General features: G+C 36.6%; 1 protein-coding gene across 1 annotated transcript in view; it reads right to left on the bottom strand.

Annotated features, from left to right (window-relative positions):
* ZW10 (zw10 kinetochore protein) overlaps nt 1–17,906 on the bottom strand; it is a 34,275-nt gene that overhangs the window by 13,426 nt on the left and 2,943 nt on the right. Inside the window, exons 3-9 of the mRNA XM_061144890.1 lie at nt 13,669–13,770; nt 13,394–13,471; nt 13,081–13,240; nt 11,458–11,610; nt 10,862–11,053; nt 3,402–3,565; nt 2,179–2,361 (exon numbers count right to left, since the gene is read on the bottom strand). Coding sequence (XP_061000873.1) covers nt 2,179–2,361; nt 3,402–3,565; nt 10,862–11,053; nt 11,458–11,610; nt 13,081–13,240; nt 13,394–13,471; nt 13,669–13,770 — 1,032 coding nt within the window. The remainder of the gene's footprint in view (nt 1–2,178; nt 2,362–3,401; nt 3,566–10,861; nt 11,054–11,457; nt 11,611–13,080; nt 13,241–13,393; nt 13,472–13,668; nt 13,771–17,906) is intronic.

The raw sequence follows: 17,906 nt of genomic DNA on the forward strand, positions 1-17,906 counted from the left end.
TGAAAGTGAAAGTCACTCAGTCATGTCCGACTCTTTGTGACCCCTTGGACCATACAGTCCATGGAATTCTCCAGGCCAGAATACCAGAGTGCATAGCCCTTCCCCTCTCCAGGGATTGAACCCAGGTCTCCCGCATTGCAGGTGGATTCTTTACCAGCTGAGCCACAGGAGAAGCCCAAGAATACTGGAGTGGTAGCCTATCCCTTCTCTAGCAAACCTTCCCAACCCAGGAATTGAACCGGGGTCTCCTGTGTTGCAGGCAGATTCTTTACCAACTGAGCTATGAGGGAAGAAAAACAAAGCAAGCAAAGAGTATAAGAAATAGGGGGAGGCTTCCCTGATGGCTCAGATGATAAAGAATCTGCCCACAACACAGGAGACCCTGGTTCAATCCCTCGGTCAGAAAGATTGCCTGGAGAAGGGTATGGCTACCCAATGCAGTATTCTTGTCTGAAGAATTCTGTGGAGAGAGGAGCCCAGCGAGCTATAGTTTACGGGGTCACAAAGAGTCAGATGCAACTGAGTGACTCATACTTCCCTGGTGGCTCAGTGGTAAAGAATCCGCCTGCCAATGCAGGAGACATGAGTTCGATCCCTGATCCACAAAGATCCCAGATGCTGCAGAGCAACGAAGCCCATACACCACAAGTACTGAATCTGCACTCTAGAGCCTGGAAGCCACAACTACTGAGGCCTGCAGGCCGAGAACCTGTGCTCTGAAACAAGAGAAGCCACTGCAATGAGAAGCCCACACACTGTAACTAGAGAGCGGCCCCCACTCACTGCGACCAGAGAAAAGACCACACAGCAAAGAAGAACTAGCACAGCCAAAAATAAAAATAAATACACAAATAATTTTTAAAAAATAGGAGGAGGTTACAATTTTAATAGTGGTCAAGTAACTTCCCTGGTGGTCCAGTGGTTAAGACTCTGTGCTTCCAATGCAAGGGGTGGGGGGCGGGGCGTGTGTTTGATCCCTGGTTGGGGAACTAAGATTCCACATGCTGAGCAGCGCAGCCAAGGAAACATTTTTAAAAATAATGAATTTTTCTTAAAAAGTAAAATAGTGATCAGGAAAGGGAGCAAGTCTATAGCAATATTCCAAGCAGAGGGGTAAAGAGGTTTCAAAGTTCTGTAGCCAAGCTGTCCTGGCAAATGAAGAGAGTGACTGAAGAGGAATGCAGTAGGATATGCAGTCAGAGCGGCAACAGGGTATGCATCACCCAGGGCCTTGCAGGCCATGGTAAGCCGACTGGGTCTTTCTCTGAATGAGACAGGAAGCCACTGGGTTTTGTGCACAAGAGTGACATAAGCGACATTCATGTAAAAACCCTGAGTGTATTTTAGTTCCCCCGACATTCCCAGATTACACCAAAATGTGGTAATATCTGTGGAGTTCAAATGGCTAATTATATATTTTACTGAAGTGGACACTACAGCAGGGTAACCCCAGGAGAAAGGGGCAAGCAGAAAGCACAGAGGGGAGAAGGGCATGGTCCTCTCAGTGGTAACAGAAAAGCGGCTGAGGAATTTTCTAAGGGGTTATTCAGTCTATGTCTTCTTCTAATCTAAATAACACTTATATATGCCAAATATTAATTTATATATGTAAGATATTTTAAAAAACAGAAAAAATAGTTATTTAAGGTCAAAGGAGTAAATTACCCTCAATGCAAATTATAATTTGTCCACAGATTTTACGGATAATTTTTACACCATACAAAGATCGTATCTTTTTGTTTCCTTTTATTAACTTCAAAACTAGCACCTCTATTAGCCTAAGCAATGAAGTCAACATTTTCACAACAGGATATAATCTCTGTATATAACAGTACTTGTCACAAAATTGCATACTAAAAATTCAAGTGATAAAGTCAAGAAAACTATAGGTTGATATACTCTATGATTTCAACAACAGTAATCCATTAAATTCATGTAGATTTTTTCAGTTTATATAATGCTTTTATGTGCATTATCTTATCTGGATCCCACAATACCCTATGAAAGAGGTAGGTCTTAGGACCCCTTTCAAAATGAGAAAACTAATGTGTAAGAAAATTAATAACTTACCTCAATGACCTCAGCAAATGTCACATGCTCTTCCACTCTACCACAATCATTTCAAAAATAAGCTGCTTCCTAATGCAATGTAATAAATTATAACCATCCCCCCCATACCTTCACAGTGTTGTGAATTTCAGAGGTCATTAGGTTTCTAGCCGCCACAATCACATCCTGACACTTCTTGTTAGCAAAATGAGAATTGATATTACGGGCATATTTCAGCAAATCAGTAGTATCTCCTTTTAAAAACCTCATCTCCTTTAAGGCATTTTCAAATTCTTCAGTGGATTGTATGATCTGAAAAAGAAATGCAAGAAAAAGAAAGAAAGTAAAGAATTATATACATATATTCCTTTTCAATATTAAAATTTCAAATCCAATGTACAGAAAAGAACAAGGAGCAGACGGTTATTTAAGTTTTAGAACAGACCAACCATTACTATGTAGAAAATATTACACATTTAAATTCATCAGGAAGAGCATCTTCATTAGGAGTTTCTGACTCTGCTTAGTAAAAGTGCAACAAATTTTTTAGTAAATATACAGTAATCCCCCTCCCTTATCCTTGGTTTCATTTACCCACATTCAGCTATGGTCTGAAAATAATAAATGAAAAATTCAAGAAACAAACAATTCCTAAGTTTTAAATTGTGTGCTGTTCTCAGTAGTGTGATGAAATATCACATTGTCCTGCTGTGTTTTACCCACAGGATATGAATCATCTATTTGTACAGTATATCCGCGTTATATATACTACCTGCCCATAAGTATAGAAAAAACACTGCACATATATCTATAGTTCAATACAACCACAGGTTCACGTCCTCACTGAGGGTCTTAGAACATACCTAAGGGGGGGACTTCTGTACTTATTTTAGTGTTTGAGGAAACACTAGAAAGAAGCCAAAAAGTAAAGTATCGCCTAGTAGCTACTAGAGCTGATACAAATATAAAAACAATTCTTTTTCAAAAGTGCCTTACTAATGAAAACATATTAATACTGAATGAGAAAGCATACTTCCCAATCAAAAGGTAGCAAGCCAGAAGAGAAATGAAGTTATAGGGAATTTGCATCCATATCTTATGAATAATTTTTTTTTTTTTTTAATTTCCTTTGTTTTTATTCTTATTGTTTAGTCACTAAGTCATGTCTGACTCTTTTGGGACCCCATGAATGTTCCTTTGTTCATGGGATTTCCCAGGCAAGAATACCGGAGTGGGCTGCCATTTCCTTCTCCAATAATTTTCTTAAAGAACAAATTATCTCCAAGATAAACAAAGGACACTGACAAGAACCTGTGGTCTCTCCAAACCTCCGGTGACACCTCTGCTCTTACCTCTTCATACTGCTGTAACTTGCTGCTATTTGTCGGGATAGAATAAACCAAACAATCTTTAATAAGGCACTCAGATAGGTCCTCCCAGATCATGTCACCAAGCATCTCAGCCAATGTGATCTTAGATGTCTTTAACTTTTCTAGGTCAGCATCAAGAGGTAAATCTGAAATCAAAAGAAAAGGTTTTAAACAAGAAGCTATTCACACACCAGATATATTCTCAAACTCCCTACTTTTCTAGAATTCTTCAATTTTAAGACGACAGGGAAGAAAACAGCGCAAGTACTTCTACCCTACTTCAACTAACTATGTGGGAAAATCATGACACACAATTATTATTGTATTTTCACTGCTCAGATGAATCATATGCATTATAAGACTGCCCGCCTGTTCTCTGCAACAATTAGTTAGTAAGCGATCTACATTATAATCATCTACTGCTAACCACGGATCTGATTATATGACAAGCACTCAGAAGTTCTGCATACCAAGTTGAAACTAGTTTAGAATAAAATCCCATTTCTCCAATAATAAATAAACATATTTTTTCATCTCTGCAAAGGATCAGAGTGTTTATTCTAAGCAAAATATCAATAAATACCTTACATTATCATGTAATATCTAGTCTGTCAAAAGGAATACTTCAATATATCTTCCACGGTAATATTTTATGGTGGCTTTTTCTAACACATTTTGAGGAAGTTAATTAATTAACTGCTTCCCTTGTGGCTCAGCTGGTAAAGAATTCACCTGCAATGTGGAAGACCTGAGTTTGATCCCTGGGTTGGGAAGATCCCCTGGAGAAGGGAAAGGCTACCCACTCCAGGATTCTAGCCTGGAGAATTCCAGGGACCGTATAGGCCATGGGGTTGCAAAGAACTGGACACAACTGAGCGACTTTCACTATTAATTAACTAAATAGTGTAAGAGAACCTTAAAAGAAAGTGACCATACTACCTCAAAGCCTTGAGCTATCTTGTAAAATTGGAAGTCTAGGCCTGCACTGTTTGATATGATGGTAATCAGCCACATTTTGCTACTGAGCACATGACATGGGGCTAATGTGACAAATTCAATTTTTTAAAATTTTAAGTAATTTCAACTTAAGTTTAAAACTGAAAGCAAAGGTGTGTGGTTATAAGGTAGCATAGAGGAGCCTTGTGGTGATAGGCTAGTTTCATATCTTGAGTGTAGTGGTAGGTACATGAATCTACACAGGTAATAAAATTGCATAGAACTATTCATACACATAAATGAGTGCAAGGAAAACTGGAAAAATCTGAATAAGTTCTGTGAATTGTACCACAGTCCATTTCCTGGTTTTGATCCTATACTATGGCTACACAAGATGCTAACAGTGGGGAAAGCTGGGTGAAGGGTATATGGGATCTCTATACATTTTTTAAATAAAAATTTTAAACTAAAAAAAAAGAAAGAAACGAAGTAGTGTAAAATACTTTTCTGTGAAGCACAATTTTGTTGCTTTGATAAGACCACATCTCACTTTAACCATAGCATCACCGTATGTGTACTGTAGTGCTCATTTCAGGCACGTATATTACTTCTAGTATTTCATACAAACACATTTTCGATGTAGTCAGAGTAAACAGATTCATTCCATTCCAATGACTTTGTTTTCCTATGCATCAGTGTAACACTGTAATGTGTGTACTTGAATATTCTGTGCATACAGCACAGGCTACAGTGATAGCTATATAAACTGAAAAAAGGAGTTAAATTGAAGGGCTTATTATTTTCATTATGATATATTTTTCTCATTTAAGAAAATAAACAAACCTTCAAATTTAAAACTAAAATATACTATTGATGCAGAATCAAGTGAAGATGCAAAAGTTGGAGGAACTGGTAGAAACAGTAAAGGAAAAAAGAGACTGGAAGAAAATATGCCAAGAATTTTACAACGAACGGCAGTGCAACTTGCTAAAACAGAGCAAGGCAAAATTTTGCTATGCAAAAAAATGTTTACGATGATAAAGCAGACACTATTAGGAGACATTTTCAGCAAATATACTAGGAATTTGTCAAGCTTCCTCTCAAAAAAGAATTGACAAAATGAGTCACCTGAAATCACAATTAAATATCCAACCAAAAATGCAATTTTAATGGGATCTGAGCTCATGGAAAAGACCCTGATGCTGGGAAAGATTGAAGGCAGGAGAAGGGGATGACAGAGGATGAGATGGTTGGGTGGCATCACTGACGCAATGGACATGAGTTTGACTAAGCTCGGGGAGTTGGTGATGGACAGGGGAGCCTGGCGTGCTGCAGTCCAGGGGGTCGTAGAGTCAGACACAACTGAGCAACTCAACTGAACTGAACTGAGCTTGTAAATTCAACTAGTGATAAAATGACATGATAAAATCATTCTATGTTTTCTCTGTGTGTACATTTTGATATCAAATTTATGCTTTTTTTAAAAAAACTAATCAGAATACTTATCTATCCTTTTCTATTGACCAAAAAAGCTTGATTATCAAAAGGATTATGTGTAATTTGAAGAGTACCTAGAATTTAGCCATAAACTTTATGTGCCTAATGGTGACCTTTTAAATAGGAAATCTTTAACAACCTTCAAATTTCTTCTAAAACTATTTGTATGTTCAGAGTCTCTACTTCTCGGTAAATTTTAGTAACTTATACTTTCTAGAAAATCAATACCACTAACGTTTCTAAAGAAAAAGGATAATCTTCCCTCTCCATATCCACAAGTTTCTCCGTCTCTCTGTGCCCAAGTTACCAATGTTAAGAGTTTGGTTTGTATTCTTCCTCCCTTACATTTATAATACACACACTTGATATAGATCAAATTGTGTCCCCCACAATTCATATGTTGAAGCCCTAGTCCCCAATGTAACTGCATTTGGAGACAGGATTCACCTTTAAATAGGTCATAAGGGTGGAGTCCTGCCCTTAATCCACTATGACTAGTGCCCTTCTAAGAAAAGCAAAGACATCAGGGGTGAGCATACAGAGAGGAAAGGCCATGTGAGGACACTGAGAAGACTGTCTGCTAAGCAAGGAGAGAGGGCTCAGCAGAAACCAAATCTACTAACACTTTGATCTTGGACTTCCAAAACTGTGAGAAAATAAATTTCTGCTTTTTAAGTCACACAGCCTGTGCTATTTTGTTATGGAAGCCCTAGTAAACCAATATAATACTCAACTAAGGGGCTACATCCATTTTTATAAAATGGGTTCATGCCACAGATTTTACACTTAACTTTTTATCCCTAAGAATAGATCATGGCCACCTCTGAGGTATCTAGCTCTACTTTACTTTTTTTTTTTTATCAGCAAAACTTTTTTTTGTTTGTTTATTTTTATTAGTTGTTCTAATGAGATGGATGAAACTGGAGCCCATTATACAGAGTGAAGTAAGCCAGAAAGATAAAGAACATTACAGCATACTAACACATATATATGGAATTTAGAAAGATGGTAATGATAACCCTATATGCAATACTTTACTTCTTTTTAATAGCTGCAGAGTACCCCATAGTATGGCTCAACTGTAAGATATACAACCATTTCCTCAGATGATACCCATTCCAGTATGCAAGTATATACAGTAATTACACAAGCAAACATACATACTGTCGATATGACGTCTGTAAGGAATTAAAAAAGTGGGCTACCTGAGTCAAAGGGATGAATATCTTAGCATAACTATAGAGCTTCAGATTACTTGCTAAAAAACACTCACAAAGGCAATGAAGGAATCTACCTTTCCATTCTCTTACCAAAAGTGTCTTACACAGATCTCTGAATTTTGTCAACCTTAAGGGTGGAAAGTTCTACTCTGATGCTGTGATTTCCATTCCACTATTAGGGAGATTAAGCAACACCTATTTTTATATTTATTAATAATTTGAACGTCTTCTCCCATAAATTGCCTATTCATATTTTTTAACCTTTTTCTGTTACTATGTTTTCTCTTTCTTTGGAAAAAAATCTTTATATCAACTTCTTGTCTATCAAATGCACTGCAGATCTTTTCTCCAAGTACAATATAATCTTTGTTTATGGTACTGTTTACCATACAGAATTTGACATTTACACGCAAATTTGTCAATCATTTCCTTTATGCATTCAGACCTTCCTGATAATATTTAAGTATTATAAATTTTCTTCCAACACTTTTATTGTTCTACTTTTTGCATATAAGGCTTTAATTCACCTGGAATGTATCCCTGAAGTACGAAGCAGGAATCTAAATTTATCTCATTCCACATAGCCAATTTTGCTAGCACTATTATTTAATAAACTGCCCCACTAAACTAAAATGTGACTGATCAAATGGTAAATTCTCTTTTATTCTTGGCTCTACTTCTGGACTCTTTCATTCCATTGATCTTATGTCAAAAACGTCGTTTTAATTATAAAATTCTCCAACTAGTATTTTTCAAATCTTTACTGGCAAGTCTCATATTTTTTTATGTAAGCTCTAGAGTAATTCATTTGTCCAGTTCAAAAAGTACCTAACAAGCATCTGACTGGAAATGTATTAAATTTATACGTTATTTTAGAATGAGTTGACAATTTTTTAAGATTGTTTTCTAATCCAAGATAGCCTCCCTTCCCTTTATGTCCTCAATAAATTTTATGCTATCCTTTACATATATTCTTCCTATTAAATTTATCTTTAAGAATTTAATAAATTCTGTTGCCATTATAAACAACATATCTTTATATTTTAATTTATAACTGATTATTGCTAGAGAGAAGAAATCTGATTTTTATATAGTTATACTTAGTAAATTTCTTACTAATTTAGTAAATTTCTTACTAATTATAAAAGTTTTAGTAGAGTCTTTTGGTTTTTTAGGTATACAGTCACATCATTTACAAGTAAAGATAAATTCTTCTCTTTATTTTAATATTATACTTATTTTCTCTTCTTTGCATCAGCAATAACACCTAAAACAATGTTAACAAATATTAATGCCAGTGTGCATTCCTAATTTAAAACTGATTTTAATGGAAATATATAGGGCTTTTTTTTTTTAATGGTTTCATATATTTAAGATTATTTCTTCTGGGCAGATTCCTAGAAGTTGAAATCTTGGTTTAAAGATACAAACATTTTAAGGCTTTTTATATATTTTGCCAAATTATTCCCAAAAGAATTTTTTATCCTCTTTTTAAAAATTCCTTTGCTGTTGGTACAATGATGCTTAGTAATAAAGAAAACTTGAGAGTAAAAAACACATATTTAAAAGATGAAAGGAGCATATAACCAAAGACACACAAAAGAGGGAAGGTAAAAACCTTTATGAAGTTTCATAATAACTAAAATGAAAAGAAAGTAGAAGACTCAAAAAAGAACTAAGGCTACAAAGTATGATCCTCAGGTTATATTTAGGAGAAGAAGATGAAAGAAGGGAATATTGACTGAAAGATATTAAACAGATGGGAAGAGAACCGAGCAACAGTGAGTTGTCTTCTGTTCTGAATATCCTAGGTACAAAGAAAACTTACAGACACAATGGATTGAGCACTTAAAGGACCAATGTCAAACTGGAAAGACATTCCAGGGTGCTCCTGGAATTCCCCAGAGCACCCTCCAATCTAGCCTTATCCTAGGTTAATAGTACTATCACTGACTTAAGCTCTAAGAAAACATGATTATCAAATGTGCATTCAACATGAAGTAGAAAGGATAGTTAACACACTGTAAAATTTTATCAAGTAAAATTCAACAAAGAATAATGTTAACTGTAAAAAGTCAGGTGTAAGATAGGAAAGCAGCCGTTTGCACTGCGTATGTGGGATTTTCATTTACATCAAGCTCAATAAGTTAACTGTGTAATAACAGCCTTTGGCTATACTAACAGAAACCTGAAACTGAGAAGAAAGGAGTGAATGCTCCCGTACTAATCTGAGTTGGTTCAGACGGTATCTAGAATACTTTGTTCTGTTTTGAACACCATATTGTAATAAAAAGGACTAATAAAAAATGGAATATATCCATAGAAGATCACTGAAGATAAGAAGATCTAACATTATTTCATTTTTTAAAAAAGTAAAGATGGTGGTAAGATGTAGGGGACATAATTACAGAGACTGGAAAGAATTTCAAAGTCCAATTTCAAAGAATTAGACTTCTATACAGCTCCACAGAGCAGAAACAGCATTGGTAAAGCAGATATTACAGTGCAATATATTTTGAACATATTTTTTAAACAACTACCCCAAAGATTTAATTTCCAAAACGGGCATTTTGGCAAGCATATTTAATACAGAAAGGAGATACAATTTTTTTTTTAAAAAACTTGACAGTACTCAAGAGCTGCCCAGAGGTAGGATGGACTCTCAAAGGTGCTCAGGTTTGTTGTGACCAGTTGATGGGAGTGTTACAGAGGAGAGTTAAGCATCAGAGATATCTGGATTGATCACCTTTCTAGTTCCTTCCAATCCTTGGACTCTGTGTTTACAACTTTTTGTTATATCTAATAAAAACAACAGTATATTATCTCCCTAAGTAAAGGAACAAGAACAAAACCACCTTGGATTTCTGCAGTTCATACAAGTCTTGAAATTTTTTATTCTCTGCTATCAAAACTAGAAAGAATTCCTTGCTTTACAAATAAATTATTTATATATAAATAAAGAATGTCTATATGTATACAACTGAGCTACTTTGCTACACAGCAGAAATTGGCACAACACTGTAAATTAACTACACTTTAATAAAAAGTGATAAATTATTTATATATAAATAAATTATGTGACTGCCAGGAAGGCTTACAAACAATAGCAGCATTTCTTTTTTTTTTTTCCACAGCAAGAGTGCCTAATTTGACTATTCAATCAGACAACTGAGAAAAGGAAAAAGAAGGTAAGTCAAATAGACTAAAATGACAGTATTGTAATAAAAAAAGGAAGAAGTTTTACTTTTAGTGGTGTGACAGCCAAAAAATGACCCAAGCAGCACAGAAACTTGTTGTCTCAAGGGTGAACATATAAAGATCCAACCAGCAGGCTGAGCTGGAGTGAAACTCATGTCCTATGTTAAACTCAGTTTGTGTATATCAACTAGGTTGATGGGGATTTTTCCCACTGAAATATGTCAAACAGCACCCAGTTCATTTCTGCTTTTCCTGTAATTAACCAAGAGTCCCAAAATATGATGCCCCTAGAAGTCCCATGAGAGAAAAGCATCCCAAAATCCAAATATATATTACAAAGAACATGGGGTACCACTGATGACCTTACCTGGCAACACTAGGCAGAGAAGGAAAGCAAAACAGAGCAAGAAATAGAAAGGTAACTACTTTTTTCCCAAGACATAATTTACTCACCTCCATCCTCCGCTCACTCAGAATGGCAGCATTTTTATCCACTTTTTAAAATAATATCCACTTTTTAAAATAATATTTACTTTCAAATACCACATCAACTTTTCTAAAATATGAAAGCATGGCCTTGGGTATACACACCTAGAAGTTGTTTCTGGACCACTTCCAGTACCAGTCTGATCTTGGCAAAAACTTCAGATGGTGATGGATGTTCCAAGTCAGTCATCACAGATTCAAAACGAATGATGGTGATGTTAGGTTGGCTTTCTATCACAGCAAGAAGGGATGGGCAAGATGCCAGAGGCTTAAGGATATACTTCAGCAGCATCTGACCTGAAAGTTATATGAACACTCATAAAAAAAAATCACTTGAAGACATTTGAGAAAAAAAGATCTTTGAGCCTAACAACAAAAAAACATATACCATGAGATTACACAATACAAGTTTTCCCACTGAAGTTTCCCAGATTGTCTACAGATTTTTATTTAAATTATTAAAAAATAAAATAAACACCAGCAGCTAGTTTGAGAAAAAGAGAAAAGAAAAAAGGATCATATCTAAGCCCTTAATGAAAAGGGTAATATTTATTACAATTCTACTTAATGAATCATGAAGCCAAACCCTATGATCCATCATCAATATCATTCAGAGAATATTTGTTGATTTTTCCCATCATTCTTTTAACACTGGACTTTCTGAAAATGTCATGTAAATGAAACAAAGTAGGATGTCTTACCAAATGACTTAAGCTTGGTATGTAGCTCTCCAAGAAGAGAAAATGCCAAGAGGACAGAACTGATTGGTGGCACAGGGTCCTTCTCTTCTTTCTGAGATTGTTCAGTGCATAAATGAAGCTCTGTTTGCAGGCAAGATTCCAAGTTGCTGATATCTATGGAGAAGGAAAAAATATCAGCTGTCTCAGCAATACAAGATGTTCCCATTTCTATTCCTGAGAGCCCACTGTCTACCAAGAGTCCTAAAAACGTGGTTTAGTACAATACACTTCTAACGCAAGTACGAATTGCTGCATACCAGTCCTTGACATCACTCTAAAACAAGAAATTACTTCCTTCGGTATGCTCAAAGAATCAAACTGAGAGCAAAAGATGATGCACCTACAATAACTGCATATTAAATGTGCTGAGAATGGATAAACAACAAGATCCTACTGTACAGCACAGGGAACTATATTCAATATCCTGTGATAAATCATAACAGAAAAGAAAATTTTTAAATGTGTGTGTGTATATATATATATATATATATATATATGTACAACTGCATCACTTTGCTGTCCAGAGGAAATTAACATACCACTGTAAATCAACTATACCTCAACAACAAATAATATACTGAATGACTGAACGAAGGCAAAGAATAAAAAGTGAGATCCTAGTTTCAGTTAAGGCCTCCTCTTCTATGTTCCCTCTTTATGAAATAAAGAGAACAGCCTGTCAAACAAGTTTAACAAGAAGGATGTGTTACAACAAAGAATTGCCATCTTCTCTTAATTTTATAATCTGCTTGGAGATAGAATCTATAATTTTTGGATGACCTCCTTGAAAATACACATGGGATGGGGGGGGTTGGGGGGGGCGGAATGTCTATGTATATATATATCTATATTCACTGTATTTGAAGGCCAAAGTGGATAAGGGGAAGGAGGAAAGGGGAGACTCTGAAGTTTCCTCTGAAACAGACTAAATTTCAAGATTAAATGTTGGCAAAGATATTGGATTTAATGGCATGTCTTTCAATATACCCTCGGAGATTTTACCTTGTGTAAACAAGATATCAAAGAGGGTTCACACCCAGAGGTGGGCAGAGGGGCTGAGAGCCAAGTAGTATAAATAAAAGCCAGGCCCCGAGTTATCCCATTTCTCATGATTCTGTCACCGATTTTCCCCGAGGACTGAAAAAACTGGGTCAAACTCCTATTCCATCAATCCCCTGTCTTCCTTAGCAAGAGAGAGAAAGGTCGAACAGTTTCTTTAAGCTTTTAGAAAAGACTGACTGTTGGGATGAGGGCTCTGGGAATGAGCACACCCTACAATGGAATGGAACTGTGGGCTTAAAGTGCTACCACCTTCTGGGGCACACCCTCACCTCATGGACCCCTCTCAATCATCTCCCCTCTTCTCTGCTCCTTCCTAGCAAAAGGGACAGAAAGAGAACTGTGAAGGAAGTAACAAGCATTTTGGTCCTAATAAACATTCTGCTTAAATGAGAACCCAATATAGAACCAGGAGATTAATAAATGAAGTCTTCTTCTCTCCCAATAAAAAACATTTGGAACACATTCAGAAGCCAAACCGGTTCAGGCAGATTAAGCAAAGCAGTTCACTGAGGTTAGCAGCACCTTTTGATGGTGGGAACTTCCATACAATCAGCTTCTGCCACTCTTCTCCAAGGTGATAAAGTATGTTCTGTTTCTGTATTGTATGCTCCATGCTGAGAGATTTCAATATTTTTAAGTCAAAGCATTTTCTGGATTTTAATAACTTCAAGCATTTCTGGGCCTGGCAGTCAAATGGAATCACTATTAAACACTTCATCTGTACTCTAGGCAATTAGAATATATTTGTATAACAATAAGGAATACATGTGACACAAAATTTACTTAAAACAAGAGTAGCATTACTTGTTCATGCTTTAGAGAAAGTGTTTAATACCTCTTCTAGATGCTGAGCAGCAGAAATATACTTCTTTTCTGCTAAGGCACAATTATATTCCTCAATAGCAGTAGAAAACTGAAAAGATAAGTATAGTTATTAGGTATTTTATCTAATACATCTTATTATTTCAAGTCTGTCTGCTTGTTTGTTTTTAAAATATGAAAAAAATAGCACTTAGTCAAAGGATACTCATTGAACGATAAGACCAACTGGAAAAAAAAAAACAACTTTCTCACCACTAAATCACTAAAGTTTGGTTTGAATTTACTGACCTCTCGTAGCTGTCTAAGCAAACAGAGGACTACTGAGTCTCTTTCCAACTGTTGCTTCAAGTCTGTAAATTCAGCCGTTGATACATGAAGATCCCGGCGGACCTAATTCACAATCAAAGACAAGTACTTTTTAGCTATACTATACCTAAGAAATTAAATACTTATTATAATCAATAAGCCTTATTAGCTGAAAATAACTCATGATTAAATTTAAATGCTGGTTAAGAATGGAATAAAAATCATAGAATGTAGTAGGAAGAGACCTGAAGTGGTCCAAATGGCCCAAATCCCTGTCTTATGCAGAAACACCCATTGTCATCAACATAATATCCTCTTGTCAGCAACGAGTCTTAGTTTAAGCAGTTACCTCACATCAGAGAACTCACCCACCTGGATTACTAGAAGGGTATCCCCACGCCAAGTGACAATTCACTCTAGAGTTGAATAGGAATAGGAAGATTTTCTTAGGTTAAGTGAGGATCCACCTCCTATTCTGTCACACCTTTTCAGGAACTTTGCACTATCAATTATTTCCTCTTTTCCCTATCTTTTACCTCTTACTAATTCATTCTTCATTCATTAATTACATACTGATTCAATAGCTACTAGAGGATGGCTCTTCCCATCAGATTTAAATGTTAAAAGTTCCCCCATCTTTAAGAAAAAAATATCAATCAAATCTTTGTTGCTATGTCTAAAGCATGTATCACCAGTACTTAACCATTCATCAGTACACTATTATTTTCTTTCCCTTAGATCTACGACACCAATTTCTACTCATTTTTCTCCTGGTTCTTTGGCCACTTCTTTTCATTTTCTTTTGGGACCTTCATTTTCCCTCTGATCACTTCACACATACTGATATTCCTTTCTCCCTGGCCCTCTTATTACTCTGAACCAATGGTTCTCAAAAAATTAAACACTTTTTGCCCACCCCCATCCAGGGACATTTGGCAATGTCTAGAGACATTTTGGCTTGTCACAAGTGAGCGAGTTCTACTGGCATCTAGTGAGCAGAGGCCAGGGATACTCAACATCTAAACATCTTACAATGTACAGGATCGCCCCCCACAACAAAGAATAATATCCAGCCCCAATCTAGGTATTCAACAGTGCCTAGATTGAAAAACCCTGCTGTATATACTCTCTCCATTCTCACAGTTTCAACTGCTAAGTGCGGCTCTCTCAAGTCCACACCATTTTCCTAAAATCCAAATATGTATATGGAGGGAGTGATGTGCAAACTATCCTCTAAAATCCACTCTCTCATAGGAACAGCATGTGGCTACCCAGCTACACTATCTGTTTTCTCTGTCCCTCTCAGTCAGGTGTGACCATGTGACTAAGATCCCACCAGTGGAATATAAGCAGAAGTGATGTCTACCATTTCCAAATCTGGGTCTTAAGAAAACAGATGCGTCTTCTCTGTGCCCTCCATTTTCTCTTAACCTCCAGATATCACTGGACATGGGGAGAGACCAACTGCAACCACATAAACAACAACAAAATTCTAACGCAGTGCTTCTCAAACTATAACATGCATATATACATATTGCTTGGTGAATCTTATTAAAATGCAGACTCAAACTCAGTAGGCCTGAGATGGGGTCTGAAATCTTCCGTGTCTACCAAACCACCAAATGCTGCCAGTTCCACTGCTCTACAGACTGTTGGAAGACAAATTTTTAGGATTTTCTCACACTTCAGCACCATCTTGCAAGTGAAGCAATGGACTGTCTTTTGTTCTGAACTATCTTTTCAAAAATGTCTGTAGAGTAAACAAACATTTGAAAAAGAGAAATAGTATTTCCCTTGATGACAAAAATCCAGCATGCTTACTACCCATTAGAAGACATTTATACTCTCTAAGCTCAGGAGTTTTCTTCTATCACGCAGCCCACCACACCCTGCCCTGTAGAAACTGGGGCTCAGGGTGCTGTGCAAAAACGTTCATCCACTGGCTACTACTGTAGGAACAAACTATCCACCACAGTTCTTGACTCAGAATGCACTAGAATAGCCAGGCCCTGGGTTGTAGAATCAGCCTGCTAGCCTGGAGACCATGATTAAAAAATATGTATCTTGTTTGAGTCATTGCATTTCAGGTTTCTGGCCCTGCCCCATCTTTCTTTATAACAGTCTAGCCTCCATCTTCATACAAGCCAACTGTGCAGCTCCATTTAGATTTCATACAGGCAGCGCATATTTAAACTCGACCTAAACCTACTCCTCCTCAAGATTCTCTATTTCAATGGATGGCACATCAATAACCTAGTTCCACATTTACCTGAGACTCCTCCATCTTTCACTCCTCATACCAGCAACTCCCAAAGATCCTATAGCTTTTGAAAGTCCCCAAGATTCATCCACTTTTCTCTGTGCCCATTGCCACTGACTATGGTGCAGGTCGCAGCCTGTCTTGCCTGATTACTTTAACTGCCTCCTGATGCTTCAACTGCCTTCTCATTTCCCAGTCTCTTTTCCTTCAAGTCTTTTCTTCAAACTGCAAGCAGAATGGGATTCCTAAAATTCAAATCTGACATCACTCCCCTACTTAAACTCCTCTACGGCTTCTACAGGGCAATCAAGAAAATCCTTACTACTTAAACTAATACACATGGTTCTGGTTTACCTTTTTAATCTCATGGCCCCTCCCACCTCACTCTATAAACATCTGTCATATGGAATACTTGCAGCTTTCCAAAAGTGGTATCTCTCCACTACCTCCATGCTTCCACCATGCTGTCCCCTGTGCCTGCCTAAACATTTCTCCTTCTTCTTTTGCTTAATTACCTATCACTTCAGACTTTGGTTTGGACCCCTGTTTGTACAGGAAGATGTCTTTAGCAACATCTCCTCTCTTTAACTGAATTATTCCTACTTAGTGTGTATCACATTATTTTATTCCTCTATAGTAGGCACGAGATTCACATTTTGAAATAAAAAACTATCTATTTCACCAACTACCACAGTATCTGGCACCTTACAGATGCTCAGTAAATATATCAAATGACTGAATAAACCCTTTAGTCCACCTATTGAATCAAATTCCCCCTCTCTAGTCATAAATTTGAGTCTTTCTCTCAAATAATAAGACTCCAAATATTGAAAGTGTTTCTCACAGCTAAATACCCCCAGTTTCTTCAGTTCTTCAGATGGTATGGTGGCCAGGTCTGGACCCTCTCATCAAAACCAATCATCTTTAAAAATACAACAATCAGAATGAATAAATCTTGGCCAGTCATACTCTGGCCAGGAAAACATACACAGTCCATTACTCTCTTGTTCCAGATACTTCATTTCTAATAACACAGTCTATGATTGCACTATTGACTTATTTGTCTGACAAATACCCTTTGAATATATTATTTGAACTGTATCAGAGTTGCAGAGTAATGGATTTATTTTTATTAAAACCACAAACCAGAATGACAGGTAAACTCACTGTTAAATAGATTTTCCAAATGGCTAGTGGTTTCCCCACTTGCGATTCAAGTTTTATACAGAACTTTCAAAAACACATTTGCTCCCTTTCCTTCTTTAGTAACTGCCACACAGAGAAGAGACTTGATGTCTTTCATTTAGGACCTTGAGAATATCTTGACATCTTGATTTTGGATATCAATGCATCCTAAGTGAAAATTTAACAATAGATGTACAAGACACCTACTCAATTTAAACCTCTAATATCAGCTTGATTTTTTTAAACTGCTTATTTTTCCTAAAAGGAAACTGTAAGGGAAAAATCCTGGTGAGATAATATATATGAAAAGCATTTTTTAAATTATGAAGTAGATATTCCTGTTTCAACACTGGCTTACTCCTTTGTGATGACAGCACTCTGGCAAACATGGTGAACATTCTTAAACTCTGCCAGACTTTCCATAAGAAGTACAGTAAGCACTAGCTCCATAAAGTGTAAAGTGACACAGTACAAGATGGGCAGCGATTCCCTGCATGTCCAAGGAAAGTGGCCTTACGACAGGAAGTAGAGTGGTTGTGACTGGCAATCCAAGCCAATTTTCCACAAGAAAGTCAAAAGACAAAGATTGTGCTGAAGCTTTAATATGTTGAGGCCAGCTGCAGATATAAGAGAATGCGCGCCATTAAGAGATACAGGCATTTTAAAGGAGGAGATGATAAGAGACAAGGCCAAAGGATTCACTTATATGCTCTATCTGTTATTATTATGAAGACATTAAAATCTTGAGGCTACTTTTTTCTTTTATAAAGTGAAG

Source organism: Dama dama, chromosome 1, assembly GCF_033118175.1.
Source record: "Dama dama isolate Ldn47 chromosome 1, ASM3311817v1, whole genome shotgun sequence".
In the NCBI taxonomy this organism is placed as follows: Eukaryota; Metazoa; Chordata; class Mammalia; order Artiodactyla; family Cervidae; genus Dama; species Dama dama.